Source organism: Alosa pseudoharengus, unplaced genomic scaffold (assembly GCF_046254945.1).
Source record: "Alosa pseudoharengus isolate Yale_2024_CS ecotype anadromous, Long Island Sound unplaced genomic scaffold, YU_APseudo_1.1 YU_APseudo_1.1_scf_8, whole genome shotgun sequence".
In the NCBI taxonomy this organism is placed as follows: Eukaryota; Metazoa; Chordata; class Actinopteri; order Clupeiformes; family Clupeidae; genus Alosa; species Alosa pseudoharengus.
The window spans coordinates 35,155,378-35,182,146 of record NW_027468870.1 but is presented as its reverse complement, the minus strand read 5'-3'; the positions used below and the strand labels follow the sequence as shown (position 1 = coordinate 35,182,146).

Here is a 26,769-nt window from a genome sequence, read left to right as displayed (position 1 = left end):
ACCTCCTTTGATTTAAAAAATGTAAGTATACCTGTTTCATATTTATAAAGATCATTATTTAATAGTCAGAAATGTAAATAAAGCAGTCTTGTAAGCTGAGGGTCAGCTGCTTTACAAATGTCACTGTACAGATGAGTTGTTCCTCTAAAAGAAACATTTTGCAACAACAGCAAAATATTTTTTTTTTTTTTTTTTTTATGATTTAATATGTTGAATGTATGAAGGGCCAATCGGCTGGAACAAATTAATAACCGTTTATACATTTTCAATGTCCAACTATCAAAAAAGAAAAACGCAAGATAGTGTTAGCTCTAGATAGTGACGGCTCTATTAAGAGTATTTCCAGTTTTTTTCCATAAGCAAACTTAAAAAATAAAAAAAACCTATTTAAATTAAATCACTCAGTAAGATCGAATGTATGGCTTTTTATACTCATTGGGGCAAGTACAAATCCAAAAGCCAAAAAAGCCATTCAGTCTTATTTTAATGTCCTTGTGTATGGTTACACAAAACAAGATTGTGTTTGTTGCATATACTCTGAAATAAGTTATACATGAAACCAAATACCTTGGTTAATTGTGGTTGGTGCACAGGAAATGCAATTTAGCAATTGATATTGCTGTGTACAAGTACTTTCCCATGTGGTGAGTCAGTTGGGGAAAATATTGTCTTATATTTCCAAGAATTTCATCTATGTAAGAAGCAAGAACAAAAAAAACCAGAAGGCAACCCAAACCTCAATAGGCATAAAATAGTGCTCAACAGCACAAGGAGAGTCTAAAAGGGGGTCTACAAGTACTGCATGTGAAAAATATATGATATATTAAACTATATTGACCAGAGAAGACATTGCTAAACCAATCATCTTCTGTAAATTAAATCTCCGTGTGTACAGCACACATAATCCAACAAGGGGTAGTGTGAAGACATTAAGGTGTTGCAAAAAAAAAAAAGGTTGCGGAAAATATTGGTACACACATTGATAAATATGTCTGCAAAGTCTGTGGAGGCAGCGCTGTGCTCTCACCATGTCCTGGCCGGGCTTTATATTCCCATGTACAGTCCAGGGGTAGAGGGTGCTGCTCAGCTGGTCCCACCACAAAAAGAACAAAGAACTTGGAAGAACACCTACGGCTGCCCACGTGTGACTCCTGACCGTTTGGCTGAGCTGAGCAGAGCGGAAGAGGAGAGGAGCAAGAAGAGGCAGTCACATGGGGCCCACGCGAATGTTGGGGTTGAACATGGGATCCAGGTTGGGGTCTGAATCTGCAGAGGCGCGACCCAGTTTGGCCATGATGATGATGAGGGTGAAGAATCCGATGACCCCCAACACCAGCAGCAAGAAGATCCTCTGCTTCAGAGTCAAGGCCTTCCTCTTCCCACCTGTGCGATTCCTGGTAAGAAATAAAATATATTTGTTCACACACATGTATATGCTCACACAGTATATATAAGTAAAGTTTTAGGTCTTAGGGAGCCTATACAATGTGACTATAAACATCAAATTTAGACCAGCAATGAACATAATTATCTTTCTAAAACAAGGCAAAAAATTTGAAAGCGTTACTCAACATAGAGACTTACTTGAGAATCTGCGCAAACCAACTCAGAGTTGGGCGCCGCCGATACTTATCATCATCAAAGTCAATCTGAGTCACAGTGGAACCGGATTCTCTTGTGTCATATATCTTTCTTGGAGATGAGGCTAAGCACACATAAATCATTTTAAATTATTTTTAAAATTAAATCATATTTTTTACAAAAATTCTTACAGGCAAGATGCTACATAACACTAATATAGTTTGGATAACAGTAGCTACTGAGATGTATTTGCTTATAATTTATCAAAATAATAACAGTCACAACAGGATATTAAGGGTAGATTACCTGAACTTATCGTAACTGAGTCATTGGTGGTTGCAGCAATCATATTAACGACTGAGTGCTCCGCTGTGGTAAGTCTTCCATTGTTGTGACTGACTACTTCTTCCTCTAGCTGGACCGAGGTGGGGGTTGGGTCAGGGCTGTATGTGTGTGTGGGATAAACCGTCTCAGCATAGGATACAGAGGGCTCACCTGCCGCCGCTAGTATGAAAAGGACACAGAGCATCTTCACACAGAGAAACCAGACCAGATGCTGCCCTTGTGCTACTGAATGAGCAGGAAAGGAGCAGTCAAACAAATCTGAGATGTAACTGAGACAAACCTATTGAGGTAGCTGTGGACACCCATGTGTGGACAAACCTTTTATCCAAAAAGACCTAAACACCTGAGGCTGATTTTAGTTTACAAAATGTAATTAAAAACATAAATAAGCTTAGGTTTGACAGGAACTTCAATTACTCAGACAAGAAAAACAGCTTGTGTAATCTCCCTCCCTTCCTCCAATTACATCAATAGTGGCACAGTGACTTAGTGCTATGTTTGGCACGCATTATCCCTCTGCATATTAAATAGGATAATGCTCACATGCAGCATTGGTTACTTGCAATACTCCAGTGAGTAACAGCCGGATATGGAGCTCATTAATAGCTTGGACAGTAGCTGTGCTTGTTTAGTCCATTTCAGGAGCATATTTCAAAGGCCATATTCACACTTGCTCCTTACAAACAGATGAGCATTTCACGCCTTGAGAAATGTAGCACAGGCCATAAGAAAATAACAAGCTAAAAACACACAAGTCACTTACTGTCAAACGTGGACCAGTCACTGTAGTCTGTAACATCATGTGTAGTGCTCTCTTGTGTCTCTGGGGCCTCTTCAATCTTGAGTTGAACAAGAAGCACAAACACAGCACACAAGTAATCACAACCCATCAATCATCACTCATCTATGCTTAACATTGGACCTACACTTTAGAATCAAGAGCTCATTGTCATTGGTGTGAATGTTGAGAGAAAATTATGTTTTATAAGTTCTGCTCATTTCTGCTTTTTTTGCTGTACAAAACTATTTATCCAAGACTTTACATCACATTTTTAATAGCATATAAATATTATGTTAGTTTAATAATAAAAGAGTCTCCACTCTTGTTGCCTACCAGTGGCAGGCCCAGTCCAGCCCTGGCCCAGTTGACAGAAGAGAGTTGCTCCCTCAGCGTGTCTGCAATTGGACTGGCCAGATTAGAGGGTGGGAACACCGGACCTTGACAGGAGGGGCACTGGTAGCCGGCAGGGGCTGTATACAGCGGCAGCCGGGCCGCCAGGTCATTCAGACATGACCAATGAAACAAATCTGAAATTGAGAAGAAAAGCTGCAGACCGGCAAGAAAAAACACCCTACTCACACACAGATAGAGCATCAAATGTATTTTATCATATTTAACTGAATCATTACTATTATAATCAAAATCAGCTCTCAATGGTAAAGAATGTATTGTAGGCATAGATAGCCTACAAAGGAATTGGCTCTGTTCATGGCTCTCTTGAAGACAATAGTGTGAGACAAAAGTATTCAGACATATTAAACAGACCAACAGTGTACAGTTTACAGAAAACAAGCACTATACATAAAAATTAGCCATGCATTTTCCATGAAGATGTAATAATGAAGGTCCATTTTGAATCTTTCTGCAGCACAATTGAATCTAAAAAATATCTAAATGGAATGTTTGGTGTTCATATTAAGTGCTCATTAGTGTGAGTGCATGTGAGTAGATGCTGCTTGTGTGCCTACTGGTTTTGGCTAAGCTCTGTAGCTGGTTGGAAGAGGTATAATGCATTACTTTAATCCTTGATCATTTGCAAAAAATAATGACAGGAAAATACCAAGGACTTATCATTAGTCGATAAATGATCACTGATCTTACCATAACAAACCAGTCTCACGGTGTCCTGTGCATTGAGTGGATTGTTGCACAGAGAGCAGTTGGGATTGTAGTCGCTATCCTGTAGCCATTGTAGGTATGACTGAACTATACACTAGTAACAACAGAAGGGGGGGGATTAGTTATTATGCATCCCCTCCAGGTACAAATTATTGACTTTATAAGGGGCTACTAAAACGCATCTTTCACCGACCTTGTTGTGATTAGACACAAGACAGTGTTCACAGACGTTGACACGATGCTCAAAACAGAATAGGTTGGTCACCTTCCTTTTGGGACACTTGCAGAGACCCATGACCTGTCGTTAAAGCTAAGCAAAGAAAATTTGATTACTGGTGAGACAGGTTATAGGAGGGGCAACAGGGATAGCCTACAACTTAGCTAACGTTACAGAATTGCTTTCAACTAAACGTGATAGATTAGTAACTACGTCATGTCTGTCCCAACGTTATGACTGACAGCGATTCATGAACACCAATCATATTAATATTATTAATATTTACTCTAGAATGAAGGCAAATGCCATAATAAAACACAGGATAACTTTGTTAGCTGTAGCTATTTAGCCAGCCCTAGCAACCTAGGATAGCTAACGCTAACTTCATATATTAGGAAAGACATATGACAATTTGGAATAATGGTATAAAATACTGGTTTTCTGTACCAGAGGAATGTAGGGTCTCCGTTGGTCCCGGGCAATTCCCCGTTAATACAAACACTAATCCAGTATGTACCAGTTGTACGGAACTAGCTGTTAGGCATTTTCGCATATTTTGCCACGTCTCTTCCGCTATTGTCGCATGTCAATGACGTAACCAACACACGGGTGTTTTGGATTAGACCTACTTTCCACCCCAAATGTACAGCAATTTTGTGGTGAATTTGAGTCTTTTCTTGACATTGTTAAACGATTGGATAACAAAAAACTTTGCAACATTGCTTAAACATTACAATAATGTGCTTGTTAATTCCCCTGGGATGTACCAGTGTGTATGTCTGTGTCTGTGTGTGTGTGTGTGTGTGTGTGTGTGTGTATGTGTGTGAGTGAGTGAGTGAGTGATAAAGTGAGAGTCCTGCCTATTATCTCAGCCCTGCCTGTTATCGCAGAAAGTACATTTCAACATCCACATCTCAAATTCAACATCTCCCAGCAACCCTTAGCTCAACACCACCACAGACTGATAGGTGTACAGTCACTGAATGTACACATATAAATTCATTAAGGGGGTGTAGTATACCCATGTGTGTGTGGGGGGGTGGGGGTGTGTGCATAAGTTGAAAGGTTTTCATGCAGGTGGTGCCCCCGGCTGATTACTCATTGGTTGAACAGACAATTTGTTGCTGCAGTAGGCTATACAAAGCCCTGAAAGGGCCATGGTGGGAATCATTTGGTTTATTTAGTGCTCCTTCTTCCCGTCGTCTACAAATATATATTTTTTCCATAAGGATATCATACAGTGGACCATAGAGGGTTAATTGTGTTTTACCCTACTTTCACCTGTACTGTCTCATCTTAGTACTGGAATATTACATATATATTACAATATATTGCATATTCACAATTCACAATTTTGTTTTGAATAAGATTTACAAGGATACAAGGATACAAGGAAGTTTATTGTCACATGCATATAGTTACTGGATGTAAGAAATGCAGTGAAATTATGTCTGGTGTCAGCCTATTTGTGCATTTATGGGGGGGGGGGGGGGTAGTAGAAGAGGGGTAGACAGTGTAGTAGAAGAGGGGTTTAGTAGATTAAGTGGCAAGGGCTGCATAAGAAAGGTGGGGAGGATTGGGATGGGGGGGGGCACCAACAAGGAGCATATTAACATAACATTATTAATTTGAAGCTATTTTATGAAATTTACATATGTGGTCCTCATAATCAAATAATCAAATCAAATATACCCATTGGTGCATGACATCCACTACATTTTCACTCATAGGGAAAAAAGTACAAAACTTATATTGATAAAACTTTGATGAAAGTACTCCCTACAACATACTTAATGAGAAACATTTTTTTTTACCTGCATACCATGTAGAATAAAATGAATTAACTGATATCCCAGAGGTTGTAGGGTCATGACCACTATCATCCGCCATTTTGGGTTTATGATCCAATATCTCAAGTTGCAAATATTATTATGACCGCCGCTAGCGAAGCTAGCGAAGCGGTCATATAGGGATTGTCAGCTTTTTTTTTGTTTGTTTTTTTTTCCCGTCATCTACTTCCTGAATTTTTGGTCAACGATACCCGGGACACCGAAACACCGGGGCACATGAAATTTGGTGGGTATGTAGCCCCACTAGACTTTTACGGAAAAAGTCTTAAAAAATTTAGGTTATGTGTACATTTAGTGACTGTACACTCATTGGCCTGTAGATGGCGGTGCACACATATACACATGCACACACACACAGGCATGCACATACTATCGTTATCGGCAATTAGAATGGCCGATACATAATTACAAATTTAGTAGGATGAAAGGAAAGCCAAATATTCATCATCATCATCATGGCTGCATTTCCAGTATTGGCGATACATAGTCGTTTGTCCACTAGATGGCGCATCGTTGCAGTGAGACATAATTTTGTTGGAAGTTAAAAATGGGTTGGAAAAACAGTGGACGCTTCCTACAAGGACTATAGTTTACCGCAGAGAACGTCTAATAAGGATAGGACGATTTCCACATGAAATGTAATTCCCATTTCTTCTTGAAGCCGAAATAAATCTGAGAATGTTTATCGGACATGCTTGGTTTTTACTGCAGGTAGGCTACGTTAATCTTATACAAGTTATATCCTAGGACGTAGGTAAAATAATGTTAGGCTACCGTTAGCATTGGTTGAGTGATGGAGGCCAATTTGATTATTGATGTATTTGTAGAAAACCATAAATGCGGTTATAGGCTACCAAGCAAATTGATAACACCACTAATTGTATCTTTCGACTTTCACCTCATTTGCTTATGACCATAACCTAGGCCAGTGTTTTTCAACCTTTTTTGTGCCACGGCACACTTTTGACACTTAAAATGTCCCACGGCACACTAACATCCTGTGTGAAGAAAAAATAAACATACCATAGCCTAAAATTTCAAATAATACACAGATATGGCCTTATTATGGCTTCTATGCAAGACCTGCTTAATAAAACAAGCGCCCTCTGTTTCATTTGCAGGTCACTATCTAATTTAATTGTTGTTATGAACTGGATATGTGATGATTCTGTGAATACTGAATACCACAAATAGTGCAATCATACAATCAATGAGAGCATGTGGTTATAAATTCTTTGATGCAACAGTTGCTTTTCTGGACCAGTGAGTGACATTTGGGTAATTTTCTGCGGCACACCTGATGATCTCTCACGGCACACTAGTGTGCCCCGGCACAGTGGTTGAAAAACACTGACCTAGGCTACTAACAGGAGCTAAGTGAGTTAGCCACAACACGTTCGCTACGTGATGGTTTTCTAATGGAAAAAATATATGGGCTTCCTGAAAGATAACCTGTCTATGATGCATCCTAAACACCGAGCTGGACATTTCTGCTCAAAGTCTCAAAAAGCATCTGAGTCAACGTTCACTCCCTAACACCCATATAGGCTACTTCAACCCTTTATTTTCAAAGGTGATTCAAGTAAGGAAGAGCATGGCTCAAAGTAAAGTAACTATGACTGAAACTACATAAATTCGTCAAAGTGAATCATTTGTGTCAACTCGCCGCAATGTAGATTTATTAACGCACCGGGGATGATCTACATCTCCATTTAAACCAAATGTTTTAAAGCGCACGTTAAGAGATTTATCCAGGGCAGGGCAGTACCTACACATATTTGTTGCACGTGCTACAAAAATCATTCTTTGCGATGGATGATTTAGTACCAACGTTACACCGGTCCGATACAGTTTTGCCTATACCGTGAGACTGAGACGCTTTTTGTTTGTTCGAAGTGCGTGTTTAGGGAGTGAGAGGGGAGTTGATGTGCTTTGATTCCAGCTTGTTAGTTGTAGTCTATGCGATTAAAAACATGTGTGAAGTATCCAAACAATGATAGCGCTTTCATTGTGGCTGCTTTAGCCACAGACCTTGAGCTACTGTACAGTGGATTAGGTTCCATTTAGAAGTGTCCACTTAATTTGCGCTTTCCGTGATTCACACAGCTGTGTGAAATGTATTACTACTGATATGCAAAACTTTTAATATATAACTTTTCGCCAAGAGATGTTTTTTTATGGTATGTGGTCTCAAGGGCCCACATCAACCTGGCCCATAATCACTCATTTGTGATTTGCACAGGCTGGGTGAACTCAGCCTGATCTGCCGGCAATTTCTTTTTCGACTTCTTAAAAGATTGAGCTTGGTCTGGCGAAAGCCAGACTAACCATGGACCTCATAGTTGCAAAATGCAAGGGAACATGAATCAGCCTATTATTTGCACAAACAATAACGGACAGTAGCTCTTCAACTTGGCCCATTAAGATGTGTATGAATAGTCTAGCAAAACATTTCATGAATACCCTTTTGGACATGTCAGTTATTTGCCCCACTGGGTAAAACTGCATTTTGTTTTAGACTACTGGTATTTAATTTGTGCATAGACAATAAAGCTGAATATCATATGAACTAGATGACTAAACATATGCATATGTAGAAGAAGAAACATTCACAAAAATCCATGACATGACCTCTCTTCTTGATAGCTGTTGAAAACTGCATGGAACTGACGGATTGTTTTGTTTAATAATAATAAATAAATAAATACATTATGCTGCTGCTTTCCCAAATACAATGTAGCCTACAGGTGTACCTTTCATCAGTCCAGTTGCAATGGATGGACTGTGATGAACTGCCCTACTTGTGATTGTTTAGAGATTGTTTAGAAAGTTTTTATAACAATGCTACAAATTTTTTGGCAAGTGCTACAAATCTATTCACCTTTGCAGCGCCAGTAGGCTACTTTGTGTGCGGCTGCAAACACACATTCCAAACAAGCCTACACAAAAGTTTCAAGAGTGGGGGATGGAATAGAAGATGGAGACAAATTCATTAATATGGTTTATTTTCGCGGCATGAATGTACAGGCGGTCATATTTTGTACCGCTATGCGGTACATCTAGTTAAAGACAATGTTTATGCACACAGTACATAAAGGTTTTAGGAGACACTCCACTGGTGGTTTGAAGTAAATATTGCAAATCCAGTGGTTTTAAATTAAGTTTAAATATACGTCCACTGTAGAGAACACCATGCATGAAGAATAGAGCATTAAAAAACAATAATAATTAGACCTACTGTCTATGGATTAGACACAGATCTCTAAAGAAAGATATCAAATTCCTACAACTGTCAAGGACACTGTTGTTTTTATAGGCCTATAATGCAAGTGGAGCTTTCTAAGGGGTAATATACTCTCACAACTGCATCCTCATATGACCCAATTATCTGTTAAGACTGCTGTGGGAGGTCTATGCTTTGCTTCTCAGTAGAGAAATATAGAACTATCAGAGCTTTATTCCAGAATGGTATCGCTACTATACCTTTTCCCTTGCTTTGAAAACTGTAGGACTTCAACGGACCTCAACGAGTTTCAAAAACCCCCCCCCCCCCCCCCCCCCCTTTCCTTGCATTTCTCTTATTTAAGTGTAGGCTAGACAAGTTTTTATGATTTACTTAATGAAATTATTCATGGAAAATATTAGTTCTTTTCTTTGTTTTTAAAGAGTGTTACACTTTCATGATAGCTGCAATAGTCCTGTCATCTGGGTTATAATCACATGAGTGTGTTTAGACATGAAGTTGCCAACCTGTCTGTACTAACTGGAAGAGGAGCATAACCTTCCACTCTCTTTAGAGGGTCACGCTAGTGCAGTGGTGCCATTGATTTGTGGAGGAGTCCTCTGGTCTGTTGCACCATTCAGAGTTATTTTCAAATGATCAGCAAACCGTGTAAACAGTGTATAGCATTTGAATGTTAGTCATGCTTATTTTGATTTTTAAGTGTCAAAATGATTAGTGTTGTTTAACAGTAGAATTGGTGTAGCTTTTTTTGTGGTATATAGTAGTTGTCAGAAGTAAATTTGCATGTGTGTGACTGTGGTTGAACCTGTCATAGTACTTATTGGAATTCAATGAGACACACAATTATTCCATCTCCATTATGAGCTATCATGAACCATCGCATTGACATAATAGGGGCACAGAGGTCAATAGTGAACACGTGTCCAGTACACGTAGAAGCCCCCAAGCAGCGGAAATACTGCAAAGATTTTTTTATTTTAGCTGTTCATCTAAGCATGGTATCACAGAGAGCTTTGACTCTCAATAGTGACTATATCAGAAATGCAACTTTCATTTACACTTTTTGAAGAACTTACTTTATCCTCATCAAAATCCTTAACATGCCAATTATACAATGTCCCTAGCCAACCTCTGCTGACAAAAACTGTATTAAGCTTTGCTCTTTTCCACACAAAAACAACACCCACATGTTCGAGTCAGAAATCTGAGCCCACCACCATAACACTAAAACAGCCCAAGTTGTAAATTATCTACTGCATGTGATAATGGAAAGATTTGCAGCATTTTCTGTGTAATTTGTAGTTGTATAATCAAAAATAAACTAATATTTGACGTTTCTGAAGGTCCTGGCCTCATCTATTCTCATGTTGCTGTGTGTTGTGCTTCGGGCTGTTGGGTCTATATTGGCTTTATTGACAAATGTCCTTCACGCCTTCCTGGACACTGGAAAAATCAGGTCTATTAGATTCAGGGGGATACCTCTTTGAATAAAACACTTGGAACAATTGCAGCCTTTGTCATTTTGTGGGATCTGTTGGATTAATCAGAGCTCTTCGTAAAGCATGTAATGGCTTGTTTATGAGAACGAATGTTTATGAGAACGAATCTGTTGTTGAATTAAATGATTTATTAGATAATTAATTACTAGATTTGTCATACAGTATTCGTTCAGGTTTTTCCTGTTTTGGGATTTTCCAAAAGATTTTCCATGGTGAAGGTAAGAGGAAATTGTTGTTTCAAGTCCACTTATTAACATATATTTGTGACTTTTTAAATCTCTGACAGAACTTTTTCAGATATGAAAAACTATTTGACATATAAGGATGAGCATGTTGTAGTTGTTTAGTAAATGTAATTGTATTCATATAATTAAATATTAATAAGTTAAATTAACTTATTAAATATGAATAATGTTTTATGCTTAATTTATAATTTACAAAATGTATCATTTTGGGCACCAACACAAAAAACAAAGGTGATGAATAATTTGAACAGACTGGAAGATGTGGTTTTTGTTCTGTTTTAACCAGGTAATGTTGTAAGCAAAGTAGCAGTAATATATCAAAACAAAATAAAGCAAGACCAAACTTCTGTAGCCACATTTTTCTTCAATCAGAAAAAAAGCCGTCTAGGTCCGCACAAAGACGTGTTTGAGGACTTGGGAATTGGGAAGCAGCAGTTGCTGGAGAGGTTTCTAACCCCTGTGCATGATCATCCCAAGAGCAAGCGCGTGCCTGCGGAGATGGCCCAACCACACCAGCACCACCACCACCATGGCCAGCACCATCACCACTCTCACCACCGCCACCATCCACACCACCACCAGCAAGAGCATCACCACACACATCACCACAGAGATTCACACTGGGAGGACAACCAGGAGAGTCAGCTGTAAGTAACATTTTACATCTTTAGAAAGAACGTCATGAAGACTGCACCATTTCTTTCAGTAATGACACAGGAAATACCAGGGGGACTGTCACAAAACCAAGCCTTTGCATTGAATGACTAGCTACTGTATGTGGTATGACAGGAAGGAGGAGTACATGTATGAGTACCTTGTGAAAACACTGAGTCAGTATGTGGCAGTATAGATTTTCTATTAGATAATACAAACCCTCAACTCTAAAATGATTTTAGGTTTGAATATGTGAAAAGCAACGTACAGAATATGAGGAGTGCAAACTGTTATTCACTTTTCTACGCACTTAGTTATCCACATTCTGACAATTTGAGTAGTTGCCAAAACTGCAAAGAGAATGCAGACACTAAAGGCTAAATGAAATGTCTTGATAAAAATCTATTTGGTTATTATTTTGCATTACTAGAATCTCCATATCATGCTACTGTAGATAAGTCTTGAGAAAAAATGAACCTCATCTTTAGAAGATTATCTCTGGCTTTAAAAAAAACAGGACAGCTTGAATCTGAATAATAAGGTTCAAGGTTTATAGATTTCAGTAGATGTCCTTGCCCACTTACAACATGAATGTTAGAAACGTAAAATGAAGACGAACAGAAATGTTTCATGGCATTGATTACTTCACATGTTTTATTCAGTATTCTTCATAGCTCAAATATCTTGGCTGACTCTTTTGCATACAGCACTAAGCAATAAGCACACAACACCAAGCAATAAGCACACAGAGGACTCTGCATAGCATGGCTTTAATACTCGCTGAATAACACAGAGATAATCATTTGAGTGTGGTAATGTGGAATGTCAATTTCAGGAATCACACTTAAAACAGTATCATTGTGGTCTTAATCATGTCCAATGAGGAGCTGTACATATCACACACCAGGAAGCTAATTTAGAGGTGCATTTTGTTTTTATTATCATGTATTTATCTGTTATCTGCTTGCTGTTACGGCCATACTATATATGTTTCAGACAGAAGGCAATGTTTCTAGAGGCCCAATAGTTCCATACAAGAAATTAAATTGTATGAAAACATAAGGTAAAGTACATTATTGGTGGTTAATTATAAGTGTTGGTTTGCACAAGAACTTCTAATAGCTTTAATACTCATGCACAAATGAATCCTATCTGCGTGTGCAATAAGTTATGTTATGACAGTCAGTGTAACTTCTCTATTCTCATTGCAGCCATGTGAAATCAGAAGGTGACAGCATTCACCACCATCATGGCCACCACAGCCATGAACACCACCATGATAAACCCCATCATGGATCCTCCGACAAGCCCCTTCACCGTCATCACCATCGTCACAAACAGCATCATCGCAGTCAAGAGGTCGCCTCCCATCCTAAAGCTTCAGTCACCTCCTCCAACTCTTCTCTCAGCTCATCAAGCTCATCTGACTCTTCCAGCTCTTCAGATTCCTCCGATTCATCTTCATCCTCCTCCTCATCCTCCTCCACAAATTCCAGTTCCAGCTCCTCCTCCTCAGGTTCTTCTTCCTCCTCCTCTTCCTCCTCTTCCTCATCGTCCACCTCTTCGTCATCCTCTTCCTCCTCTTCATCATCCTCACCTTCCAGCTGGTCCTCAGAGAGCAGTCTGAACAACGCAAAACTTCCAAAGAAGAAGAAGAAGAAACAGGGACGAGGACCCCAACACTCACTCTCCTTGACAGACATCACCAGGGGTAAGAGAGGCTTTGAAGAAGATGATGCTGAAGATTCACTGCCTTTACTGGATGACGGGAATGAACACAGGAGGCACAAGAGAAAGTCCTCACGCCATGCCCTGGCGAAAAGCAACTTGAAAAAAAACGGCAAAGGAAATATGCGAAAGGCTAAATCAATGGAAGTTCTGTCCCGTAAGCGCGATAAACGAGAGGAGGACGACGAGGCCCATTATGATGAGCATGCGACTCGGAAGAGGAAGGACCAAACCAAGAAGGACCTTTTGAAGGAGAAAAGCAAGTTCTCTGCTTTCCTGAATGAGATCACCAGGCAGGTGTTGAGTCCCTCTCGGTTAACTTCTCTTGGAGTTCCCAACACCCACAGGTCGCCTAGTCCCGGCCGGGCCTCCAAGTCACCCAGGTCAGAATCCAAACCAGGAAGTAGGCCAAGTAGTCGTCCAGTTAGTCGCCCAGAAAGTGTCAGTTCTTTGACATCCAGTGCTCCCACTCATACGAGCAAGCACTCACGCTCTAGCAAACACCCTCGTTCCCGTAAACATTCTCACTCCAGCAAGCATTCTCATTCCAGCAAGCACCACTCAAAGCCACACCACCACAAGCACCATCAACACAGCCTGAAAGGTCATCGTCAACATCGACATCACAGTCCAAGCAGCCAAACTGATGCAAGCACTAGTCCCTCGCGCAGTCGTGCCTCCAGCGTGAAGCATGGTCGCAAGGGACACAAACATCATCACGGAGGCGACTCGTCAGACGGATCGAGCTCTGAATCAGAAATGACTTCTCACCCACCGAAACACCACCACTCCCGCTCCTCAACGCCCCACAGCCGCCATCCGTCCCGCCACCCTTCCCCTTCTCCATCTCGTCACCATCATCACCATGGACACCATTCCCCTTCTTCCTCCCATCACCACCACCATCACCACCACGGCCATAAGGGCCACCACAGCCCAGGTCAACACCACCACCATCACTCTGAGCACCACTCTCGCCACGGCTCCCATCACCACTCTCACTCTCACCATCACTCGCCCCATTCTCACCACTCCTCCTCTCATTCCCACACTGTGTCTTACTCTTCCTCTCACCCTGATCTGGAATCTGCCCTGCACGACCATCACAAGGCGCACCATCACAAGTCACACCACAAGCACCCGCACCACTCTGAGCATCAACACCACCATCATCACACAGAGTCTGACCAACACCACGTGGAGACTGAAGACGACCACTCCCATTCAGGTAACCACCCCCACCACCACACCCATTCAGATGATCACCATCACCACCACAAGCATCACCACGGACATGAACACCCTCACTCCCCCTCAGGTGATCATCACCACCATGAGCATCACCATGGATCTGAACACCATGGCTCCCACTCAGGTGATCTTGACCATACAGAATCTGAACACCACCACTCCCATTCAGGTGATCACCATGGTCACCACCACCATCACTCCCATTCAGGTGATCACCATCATCACCACCATGAGCATCACCATGGATCTGAACACCATGGCTCCCACTCAGGTGATCTTGACCATACAGAATCTGAACACCACCACTCCCATTCAGGTGATCACCATCATCACCACCACCATCACCCAGAATCTGAACATCACCACACCCATCACCATGGATCTGAACACCATGGCTCCCACTCAGGTGATCTTGATCATACAGAGTCTGAGCATCACTCCCATTCAGGTGATCATCACCAACATCACCACCACCACCACCCAGAATCTGAGCATCACTCCCATTCAGGTGATCATCACCAACATCACCACCACCACCACCCAGAATCTGAGCATCACTCCCATTCAGGTGATCATCACCAACATCACCACCACCACCACCCAGAATCTGAGCATCACTCCCATTCAGGTGATCACCATCATCACCACCACCATGGATCTGAACACCACCATTCTCACTCCAGTGGTCTTGATCATACAGAGTCTGAAAACCATTCAGGTGACCATCACCACCACCACCACCACCATCACCCTGGATCTGAACACCATCACTCCCATTCAGGTGATCACCATGGTCACCATGACCATCACCATGGATCTGAACACCATCACTCCCGATCAAGTGATCTCGATAAAACAGAATCTGAACACCCTCACTCCCCCTCAGGTGATCACCATCACCACCACGAGCATCACCACGGACATGAACACCCTCACTCCCCCTCAGGTCATCATCACCACCACGAGCATCACCACGGACATGAACACCCTCACTCCCCCTCAGGTGATCATCACCACCATGAGCATCACCATGGATCTGAACACCATGGCTCCCACTCAGGTGATCTTGACCATACAGAATCTGAACACCACCACTCCCATTCAGGTGATCACCATCATCACCACCACCATCACCCAGAATCTGAACATCACCACACCCATCACCCTGGATCTGAACACCATCACTCCCATTCAGGTGATCACCATGGTCACCATGAGCATCACCATGGATCTGAACACCATGGCTCCCACTCAGGTGATCTTGACCATACAGAATCTAAACACCCTCACTCCCCCTCAGGTGATCACCATGGTCACCACCACCATCCCTCCCATTCAGGTGACCACCATCTTCACCACCATCACCCTGGATCTGAACACCATCACTCCCATTCAGGTGATCACCATGGTCACCATGGATCTGAACACCATCATTCTCACTCCAGTGGTCTCGATCATACAGAATCTGAGCATCACTCCCATTCAGGTGACCACCATCATCACCACCATCACCATGGATCTGAACACCATCACTCTCACTCAAGTGATCTTGATCATACAGAATCTGAGCATCACTCCCATTCAGGTGACCACCATCTTCACCACCATCACCCTGGATCTGAACACCATCACTCCCATTCAGGTGATCACCATGGTCACCATGAGCATCACCATGGACATGAACACCACCACTCCCATTCCGGTGATCACCACCATCACCACCATCCACATCCTGACTCTGAACATCACCACGGATCTGACCACCATCACTCCCACTCAGGTGACCACCATCACCATCATCACAATCCTGACTCTGAACACCACCACCACCACCATCACCACCAAGATTCTGAATCTCATCCTGAATCTCATCACCATCACCATTCCCACACAGATTCACTCCACCATCACCACCATGAAGGGGACCATCATAGCCCACACAGACACTCACCAAAACACCACCCCCCAAGCCATAGGGCATCATCACCCGGTGCAGAGTTGGAATCACACTCCAGTAAATCCAGCTCCTCTAGAAATACGGCTAGTCCTACGAGCCAAGATGATCAGCCAACACCTACTTATGTGGGTCCCCCACCTGCCTACAGAGTAAGTGATGCATTTAGTAATGTAGCAATGCATATGCTGCTATATCTTATTAGGCTCTCCAGTCAACTGTGAAATATTTTTTTTTTTTAAATCCAGCACACTGGATAACCTATGTATTCATCAGTAATGCGCTCATATTTAAAACTTACAACTCACAGTGTTCAGTAATTTCTACCAAGTGTGTCTTACTTCTATCAGACAGATCATCTGTCATGAAAATAAGAATCTATGTGCAGTCTTTAAATAGCTACATACACTAAAATATTTAACTGTGTCTCTATAAAAAATAATTCCAGTCAGTGGAAATTTCGTAAATATTGGCTTCAAAGAGTGAAATAATCATCATAATAATTAAATAATACATAAATAATAATTTATTTATTACAGGACAGTGGATCAGAAGTGGAAAAAATAAGGTGAGTCTAGTTGATGGCTAAATTAAATGATATTATTTAAGGAGAATTCCAGCCATTTTTCACATGATCTCTATTTCTCGAGGTCACCAAGTAATGACGGTATGAAAAAAAGATTATGTTTATGATTATGTGTTTCTTTTCATAATGACAGTCCTTGGTGACCTCGAGAATCAGGGATCTATGTGAAACATGTCCGAAATTCTCCTTTAAGCATATTAAAAAAATCAGTGGAATAGAAATATCCTTTGCACCAGCTACATGTACCTGTCTCAAATTTATCTTTTCGAAACAGAGCTCTGCAAGAGCAGAATGAGGATCTCCAACACACCTTACTTCAGACCGCGGTTCGCATGGAGTGCATGGGGGCCGAGTTCAAAACCGGCCACCAGGTTCTGGAGAGTGAGCTCCAGAGGACTCGAATAGAGCTCAGCAGCCTCATGGACAGGTTCAAGAGGTAAGTCTTATTGAGATGTTGTTTATTTTGTTCCATTGCCATGTAAACATCTCATCTCGTTTCTGTGGCTGTTACTCAGTCGTTCTTTGCTTCATGGACTCTTTGCTGCTTTTCAGTCTGCACTCCAGCTACTCCTACTCGCAGGACAATAATCACCTTCTGGAGAAGCAGCTTCATTGTGTGGTAAGACCTCCTTAACTAGTTATCTTATCAGAGAACAATATAAGTGAAGTGCCCTTGAGCAAGGCACCTAACCCCTCACTGCTCCCCGAGCGCCGCTGTTGTTGCAGGTAGCTCACTGCGCCGGGATTAGTGTGTGCTTCACCTCACTGTGTGTTCATTGTGTGCTGTGTGTGTTTCACTAATTCACGGATTCGGTTAAATGCAGAGACCAAATTTCCCTCACGGGATCAAAAGAGTATATATACTTAATACTATACTTATAAGAAAGGGTAACCTCAGTTGATACCAGAGGTGAAGATACAGTAAATAATTCAAGCTCCAAATGTACTACAAGAGAGGTAGCTTGAACCATTAAGTGTCTAGTGAGAAGTTTTCTGGCCTGTAAATGTATTACTGATTAGACTATGTCCATCTTACTTTTTTTCTCTGTCTCTCTCTCTCTCTCTGCTGGTCATTAGGCTGGAAATGTAGATGTGGAACGTGATCAGATGAACCAGCGCATCACACAGCTGACAGAGCAGCTGGCTGTTGCTAAGACGACCATTCACAGCCTGGAGGCTATTAACGTGAGAACTCGATCTCCTCGTGATGAAAAGATCTAGCCACGAAAAAAAGCAAAAAAAAAAAAGAAATGTGCGCATAATCAGAACAGAGTACGGGAGAGATTCATGCGTACTGTTGAAATGAAATGAGCTTCGTCTTCATCCCTTTTCTCTTCCCTGTGGGTGTTTGTCAGGGAGTACAGGACGAATCCAGGTGTTCCAAAGTATACTAAACCATCATACCAAAAATCCCTGGACAGTTTCTCTACTTTTTCCACCAATAATAGAAAAATCTGAGAGAAACAAAACAGCAGTCTGTGTATGTGTAAGACTGTTTAAGATTTTCTTTTTTGGTGAATGGACATACAAAATAATTTTCTGTCACACATGTAGATAGACATATGCCAAATTGTTACTTTACACACACACACACACACTAATAGTCCTCCTTATCTGTCAGTGTATAGTGCTCAGTCTCTGTCAATGTCTGTCAGTGTCTGTCCACTCATTTCATTTCACGGTCGAATCCACCATGAATATTTGCTCTAGTTAGTGACATGGATCGATTTGGTGGTGGTGTCACACAGTACCTGTAGCCTGGTTAGATTATTTTAGTCATGAATTGTCTAGTAATGACTTCAACCATGCATATTATAAAAAATGTAACATACACTGCGTGTCCCTACAGTAGTTCTCTAGGTGCATTATGGGCTGTGGAATTATTGATTATTCCTTATTGAACTGTACATTTAGACAATTTAATTAGTTAGCCTACCTCTTCATCACCCCCCATAGGTAACACCCATGTTGCAGGGAGCCATGGAAAAACAATTACAATCAGATGAAGCAGCAAATCAGATCATGCCCCCAGCCGCACCCCCTCCCGTCCAATTCATGGACCACAGCCGTTATGACAAGGCTGGAGACGACCAGCCCCTGGGACCTGTTCCAGAGGAAGAGGAATCTGATTGGTCAGAGATGGGAGACGAGGAGCGCCACTGCGTGCCGATTGGCCACCGCGAAGGCACGGCCATCCTGACCTGGATCAGCAGCCATCCGGGCCGGTGGGTGGAGGGCGACACGGAGAGCGAGTCGGGTGGCGAGGAAACGGTTCGCCAGTACCCGCCTCGCCCGCTGCAGATCCCCCACCTCCAGTTCACCGTCCACCCGGAGACCCTGCCCATCCCCACGGACGACGTCAGCCCCACCTCCTTCCAGACGTCTCACGGCGACCCCGAAGACGACGACCGTCACTCCCCGCCGTCCCGCAAGTTCGGCTCGCCCATACGCATCCTCTCGGCCAGCATGGAGAAGATCAGCGACGCGGGGCTTGCGCTGCACGAGCTCCAGGGGCACATGAAGGGCAGTGAGGCAGTCATGGACCTCCACGGAGGCGCCGCGGAGTATGTCGAGGAGGAGGCCAAGATCGTCCTCAGTTGGAGGGACGGCCACAGGCATGGCATGGTTGGAGGTGGAGGTGGAGGAGCAGGAGGAGGGGGAGTTGGTGCAGCCAGACTGAGCACCCTCCAGGAGGCTGAGCGGTTGCTCCACCATTACATCAGCCAGACACCGTCAGGGGTGGCAGAGGAAGTACTAAACGGGGAGCGGACCAAACTGTGAGCTGGGGTACAGCCTGATCGTTTTAGACTGAAGGGATATGTGAGTTATGAACACATCCAAAAGTCTGATCCATTTGAACAGAGAATGCACACTGGCTTCAAAGGGGAAATAATGCTGTACAAAATCCAGTCAGTTTCACCATTTGAAGCAGCTTAAGCAGGTAAAATCCACATTTTCAGCCCAGTCCACCATGGAGGGCTTGAGAGACTGCCACTTTAGTTTGCAGATATGTAGAGCATAATGATTAGGCCTCTCTCTTCATAATCAAAGATGCATCCTTGCAGTCGTTCTTGGCTCTGCACTGAGGAGCAGCTTTGAAGTCCTCCAGAGACAACATCAAACAGGAGCGCATCACTTTGATTCAATCGATCACCCTTGGATACACAGTTCTACTTCGGCCGCTCATGTCATTTGAGTGGAGATCTTACAGTGAAGTCTCTCACAGTTTGCCCCCGCAGAGAACAATGTAAGCCAAGATACTGTAATGAAGAGCTCTCTCTCTCTCTCAGTGGATATACAGTGGAGATGAAAGTTTAAAAAAAGTCATCAAATGTACATGTTGTGTACGTAGTTGTAACTTTAGCTTCTTGAAGATCTGATTCCCACTCAAATATAAATGTGAATAGCATAGTGAATAGTAGTGAATACTAAAGTATTCAGATCAAGATATGTTTAATGTACAAGAGCTGAGCAGTACATTAACATAGTCTTTTATGACTTTGAAGATTGTGAAATAGTTCATAAAGCCCTTATTACTTATATACCCCCCTGGCTACAGCAATTGTGAACTTAGTTGTAACTACTATACAGAGGTGTGTACAGTTGGGGGTTAGAGAGTTTAATCTTCTTTTATCAAAGAACATTTGAGAATTGATTGATGTGATTGATATTGATTCACATGAGTATGTGATACACTTAATCTCAGAGAGTAAGTTTGCGCTTGTAAATGGCTGTACATGTTCTTATATTTAATTTGTGTTTTGAGTAGAACATGTATACATGTACTATTAAAAGCTTATAACCACACAATCCATTAACATTATAGTGATCTACGTAGCAACATATTTACATACACACTCACAAATACCACGTAATGCTTAAATAATGTATTATTAAAAGTGAACTCCAAATATACAATGGGTTCTATATATGGATTTATGTGATTTTAGGGAATGAATGTAATTTAGAAATGTGTGAAAATTAGTGGCTATAACTTCAATGTGTAACTCTGCTGTTCTCATTTTAAAAGAATTAGAAAAATTAGAAAATATGGAAATATCTTTCTAAAGAGTCCACTTTGCTTCACTTTAGAGCCACCTTAGCAATAGAGGTAAACTATATATTGTGTGCTTTCAGTCAGTCTGAAGAGGGCTGTTTTAAACACTGGGTTCTTGATAAAACGAGAACCTTGTGTTCCCAAACCGAGTGCTGCTGCTGTTTATGTTATAAGGCATAACACTGTGCAATGACATCATTTCCTGCTTCTTTATTTCTTTGTTCTTTTCTTTTCCTCACTTCCCTTCTATTCCCTGACCATCCATCTTCAGTAGCCATATGTGGACATGTTCATGGACATGTGTTGAAAAGTACAAAGAAATATAACCATTGTCTTCTTCACAAAACTGTGAAAAGGTTTGAAGGGAGATCCACTGCTCTTTAATGATCCTGTGCTCATTTTGTGCTTATATGTAATTAGTTTTCCCAGATACCTGCCTGTATAATAAAATATTAACTATTGTGTGTCATTGCTGCATATTAAGCATCAATAAACAAGATGAAATATGTCTGAATTCAGTCATTTTGGTTGCTAGAACTTTGATTGCCAAAAAATATTTTTATGGCTTCAATTCAGTTATCATTCACTCACACTAGAGACCACAGACGGTATACAACACAATCTGTTAACTCACTCTAATGAGCTCGTTACTACAGCTTTACAGGATTATCCTCACTTTCACTCTCATGTTCACAGTCACCACTGCTCTCTCTCTCTATCTCTCTATCTCGCTCGCCCTTACTTTTTATATGTTATTAATGAACACACAATGAAAGATTGTGTATTTGGGTATTTTCAGGCACAACCAGAATACCATAGATGTGGTAATAAGACATGGTACTCAGGTTTTATGCAGGGAGCTATATGATTTATAAATCCTTTTCCTAAATACACATCTGAGGCACGTCCCCCATCACTGAAAATGAGCTTGCTAGTTCTCTTCTTGTTTGCTCTTCCTACTACTTTGTCTTGGTACCTTTGCTTGTCTGATGGTCAAACTCACGGCCTCCTCCCTTACTACAGAGGTGGACGGGCTTAGTTTGCTGAGCAGACAGTGGCCTGGATTCCCATTGGAAAGGGGCGTTTAATAGGATAGGTAAAGGATTAGAGGTAAGATGCCCAAGTCCTGCAGCTTTGGCCCAATCCAGTGTGTCTCACCCAAGCATGGGCACAGAGATGCAAGGGTAACACACTCCGGGCCGAGGGGCATCACTTCCGTGTTTTTGGCAAGTGCTTAGGGGATTCACCAAACGGATTGTGGAATATCATCAAGAGTGGAGTACGGATTTAAGAAAGGAAAAATTTCCAGGAAAAAAGAAGAGCCTACTTTTTTTGAGCATTTTTTTAGCTTGTGATTCACTTTGTCCAATTGGAAGAATCAAAGCCAATAAATAAAATTTATTTATTTATTGTCAAGCTTTTGCCTTCACTACTGGACAGACGTGCGTCCACCCAGTCCTCCGGCTCCTGTCCTCCACTGAGTCGTCTGATCGTCTCCCCTTTAAGTTCTCCTCTACGGGACAATCTCTTACGAGGAGGCCTCCAAAATGGTGTTGATGCCGATGAAGTTCACCTTCCAGAAGAGGGTGAAGCTAGCCCAGAGCCTATGGCTGCTCTCCTGGGCAGCCACGATGGCAGGATCAATCATCTTCTTCCTGGGTTGTTTCCTCAAAATTGAATTACGCAAAAGGGCTGAGGTAGCATATCAATTCTAAGGTTTAATTCTTGGCCATTAACGGCAATGGTGGATGATATTTTTTAATTATTATCTAGATCATTTTGATATCTGGATATAAGTATTTAACATTTAATCATTTTGATTACAATTGTGACTGTGATTGAGAGTATGAGGTATATTATGCTAAATGATATCATTACATCATCCTCATTTGTCCTTCAGTTATTTATCCCCATCCATTGTTTCCTTTTAGGTGAAGTTCAAGAATGTACAATGTTACTATAATATCAGGATTTGAAAACTCAATATAACTGTCAAGTGTATAATGTGAAAACATAAAGAATGTAGAATGTGTCATTGACATTAACCAACGTGAATATAAATATTGTTTAAGCTGTTAATGAGATTATGGTGGAGCTGTCCTCCATGATGAGCTGTCATATTGGGACGGCTGTATTATAATCAGCCTGCATATGAAACCCATGTAGAGGCCTAGGCGAAACGAGCTCACAGAAAGGAGGTTACATTTAGATTTGTTTAACTATAGTGGTTGACAAGTTATTAAGAACCATCTTCAGCAATAGTTGCATGTTGATTTACAATTTACATATATTTGAATTAATATTTTTTTCTTTTAAGAAATTATATGTCAGATTCCATTTCATTATGATAAAGAAACACTAAAATACTTAACAGGAAGTTATCCAGGAATGCATTAGGCTCTGTAACCAACAGCCACAATGGAAACTGTGTTAACATACTAACCAACCAAATTTTAATGGAGAAGGGCATCCATGCTTCTCATCCTTGTCACATGCACAAACCACTCATGAAGTTCTTATTAGAGGGCTTTGCTGATGTTGTCTGGCAGAGGACAACAACGCTAATGTTACTCTAAATTTGATCAATTTGAGGACAACTAATTGTCTATCCGTTTTCCTACTACATTATGTAACTTCAATGGAAGTAATTGAAAAGCAGTTGTATTTTGACAGAATGATATTTCAGAAAAGAACAACAGAAGCAAACCCACCCCTTATAATGATACCCCCCTCTGACAAATTGTCAGATATTCATAGACAGAATATATATTTGCATCTGATACTGCTATGGAAATATATATATATATTTATTTAATATATATTTCCATAGCAGTATCAAGTGAGATTAGTGCTAAGTGAGAAATTGTCTCTTATGAATGGCATATGTAACATAGTGTAGATGTTTTTCCCTTGTAACCTTCTTAGGCTCAGTGGTCCTGCAGCAGGCCTGATGAACCACGTGGTAGTACTCATTAAAGCCCATAGATGGAGTGCCTGGTTGCTAACGCTAAAACTTCTGTGTTCATTGTTCTGTTTAGATATGACTGTGATGTTTATATGTAGTAAACAGTGTTCTTAAGGCTAAGTGTTTAAAGAAGTTTAAGTGTAAATGTAAAGCAACAAAAAGCCATAAGCCCACTGTTGTTACAACAAAGGTAGCCACATATTCCATTGTAAGAATTAGGTTGACACTAGATTTTGGATTAATCATTTCTTGCCTGTAGACATGACCCAGTAAATTGTTGGTGCTCCCTATCTGCAGGTAATGGAAACCACTACCATTTACATCGTACCTCACACCCTTATGGTGGTGGGCCTTGGCGGTCTGGGAATAAACTACTTTGCCGGACGAATCTGTCAGGATGCCCTGGACCCGACTCGTTTCCCAGCGTGGAAGACCTTCCTGAAGCCCTACTACGCTTTTTCCCTGTTCATCTCCATTCTCATGTTCGTGGCGATGCTCTTGAGTTTCATCATGAAGGGCTCGCTGGAGTCGTCCCTGAAGACCGGCCTTAGGAACGGCATCCGCTACTACAAGGACACGGATACACCTGGCCGCTGTTTCCAGAAGCAGACCATCGACCACCTACAAATGGATTTCGAATGCTGCGGCAACGACGACTACAGGGATTGGTTCGAGGTGCAGTGGATCAGCAATCGTTACCTGGACTTCAGCTCCAAGGAAGTCAAAGAGTGAGTGACAAGGGTGTTGAAATAAGAAATATGGAAGAAAGAAGACAGGCAACAAGGGTGCACATAGGCAAACAGGCAATGTAACAGTCCGTGTACTGTAACAGTCAATTAAGCAATAGTAGCTGTAGAGTTGGATGGCCCACAGCACATGCAGCCATTCATATTCCTGAGCACATTCAATCCACCTATCACATACCAAAAGCCTAGACTATTCATCACCGGCTTATGTGTATGCAATGTGGTGTTTCCAAATAGAAATAGACTCTATCCCTAAAAAGCACACATGCAACGATTACTTCTACTGAAGTATTTGTTAAGAATATTTTGAATATGGAGAATTTCAGGATTTGTTGGAAATTTTCATTCATTCAAGATTAGCCACTTGGATAATATGAATGCTATACCAACATCTAGAGATCAAACAAAATGTCAATTCATCTTCTCAACCCATTCAATCTTTTCTCTGGCAGCCGCATCAAAAGCAACGTGGATGGACGTTACCTGATCGACGGTGTGCCCTTCAGCTGCTGCAACCCCAGCTCCCCTCGACCCTGCATCCACGCCCAACTGACCAACAACACTGCCCACTACAACTATGAGTACCAGACGGAGGAGCTCAACATCTACCTCCGTGGGTGCAGGGAGGCCCTGGTTGGCTACTACGCGGGCCTGATGAACACCATCGGAGGAGTTGTGCTCTCTGTCCTCCTGCTTCAGGTGAGAGTAGAGAACAAACAGAGTAAAGTGTGGTACAGTGACAATGGATAGAGACAAAGAATTCAGTTTTGATCCATGTTCTGGAAAGGAGATTTTTGTTAGATGTGCACACAATAAGATAAGACATAGTGCCAAAACCCCTCTCCAGATGAAACATTTTTGTATTCCTTGTTCAGCATTTACGATACGATACGATAAAGTAGTATCATATCATATCGATACGTATCGTATTGTATTGTATCGTATCGTATTGTATCATATCGTAAATGCTGAACAAGGAATAAAAAAAATGTTTTATGATGGAGCAATCAAGAGTCAAGCAAGAGTTTGTCAAACATAATTTGTCACAGTCTCTCCTAAAGGGTTGTAGCATTTTTTTCAAACAAAAAAATAATCCAGATGTGTTTTTTAAATAAATATACATTTTAGATGTACAACTTTGTGAGACTGCTAGGTAGTGGACATGAACATGAACATGAAAAGCTACATTGTAGTGTAGACACTTTCTAAAAACTACAAAAAGTAAACAAATGAATACATATACAGTTTTGTAAGGTTACTCAGATTGTGAATTTGTAAAAATAAAAACAACTAAAAAACGAATCATTGAATAATTACTTTCACCAACAAAGCCCCGACCTCTAATTATCATAAAATCACGTCACCTTCTTCCATATTTATCTTGCCCTATACAGAGCTCAGTCCTGGCCAGTCTCAGGTTCCTGCAGACATCTTTGGAGGCCCTGGAGGGCCAGGAGAACGTAGAGGCCGAATCAGAGGGGTACCTCCTGGAAAAGAGCGTGAAGGAGACAGTGATGGAGTATTTGGAGCCTGTGCTCAAACTCCTTCCGATGAACCAGGTGTCCTCTGAGGATGAAGAAGGGTCTGCACCTGCCTGAGACTCAAGATGGCCATCATCTTTTATGTTTCAATAGTGGAAGTGATGTTGTGATACCCAAATGAATATTTGAATTGGTACTGGTAAAAATTGAAATGCAACAACCTCCTGATATCACTTAACTTAAGTGAGCATTCCTGTCTGGAAAGAAGGTGCTGTACAGTTTGCCCAACATATACCGTCTTCAGTGGAGCCTGAGTAAAATGTTGACTATTTCCCCATAAAGTAATTTAATGTCAATGGTGAAATAAAACAAAAAATAATGTTGAAACATTTTATACGCAGTTGATGACCTACCTTTTTATGCAGTTTATTGACTTTGTCTTTAGCACCAATCAAACTGGGATCAC

At 41.5% G+C, this 26,769-nt stretch overlaps 2 protein-coding genes across 2 annotated transcripts; one reads left to right on the top strand and one right to left on the bottom strand.

The window, feature by feature from the left end:
* Window positions 1-467: 467 nt before the first annotated feature.
* On the bottom strand, window positions 468-4,611 carry zfpl1 (zinc finger protein-like 1). The gene is made up of 8 exons (XM_076274172.1): window positions 4,491-4,611; window positions 4,020-4,136; window positions 3,809-3,920; window positions 3,041-3,234; window positions 2,690-2,765; window positions 1,888-2,085; window positions 1,585-1,705; window positions 468-1,394 (listed from the first exon to the last, which is right to left on the bottom strand). Exons 2-8 carry the CDS (start codon window positions 4,119-4,121, stop codon window positions 1,208-1,210), a joined length of 990 nt encoding a protein of 329 aa, XP_076130287.1. The 5' UTR covers window positions 4,122-4,136; window positions 4,491-4,611; the 3' UTR covers window positions 468-1,207.
* An 18,047-nt stretch (window positions 4,612-22,658) lies between these two features.
* On the top strand, window positions 22,659-26,420 carry rom1a (retinal outer segment membrane protein 1a). Its single transcript, XM_076274992.1, has 4 exons — window positions 22,659-22,808; window positions 24,374-24,804; window positions 25,275-25,521; window positions 26,217-26,420. Exons 1-4 carry the CDS (start codon window positions 22,659-22,661, stop codon window positions 26,418-26,420), a joined length of 1,032 nt encoding a protein of 343 aa, XP_076131107.1.
* The last annotated feature ends 349 nt before the right edge of the window (window positions 26,421-26,769 follow it).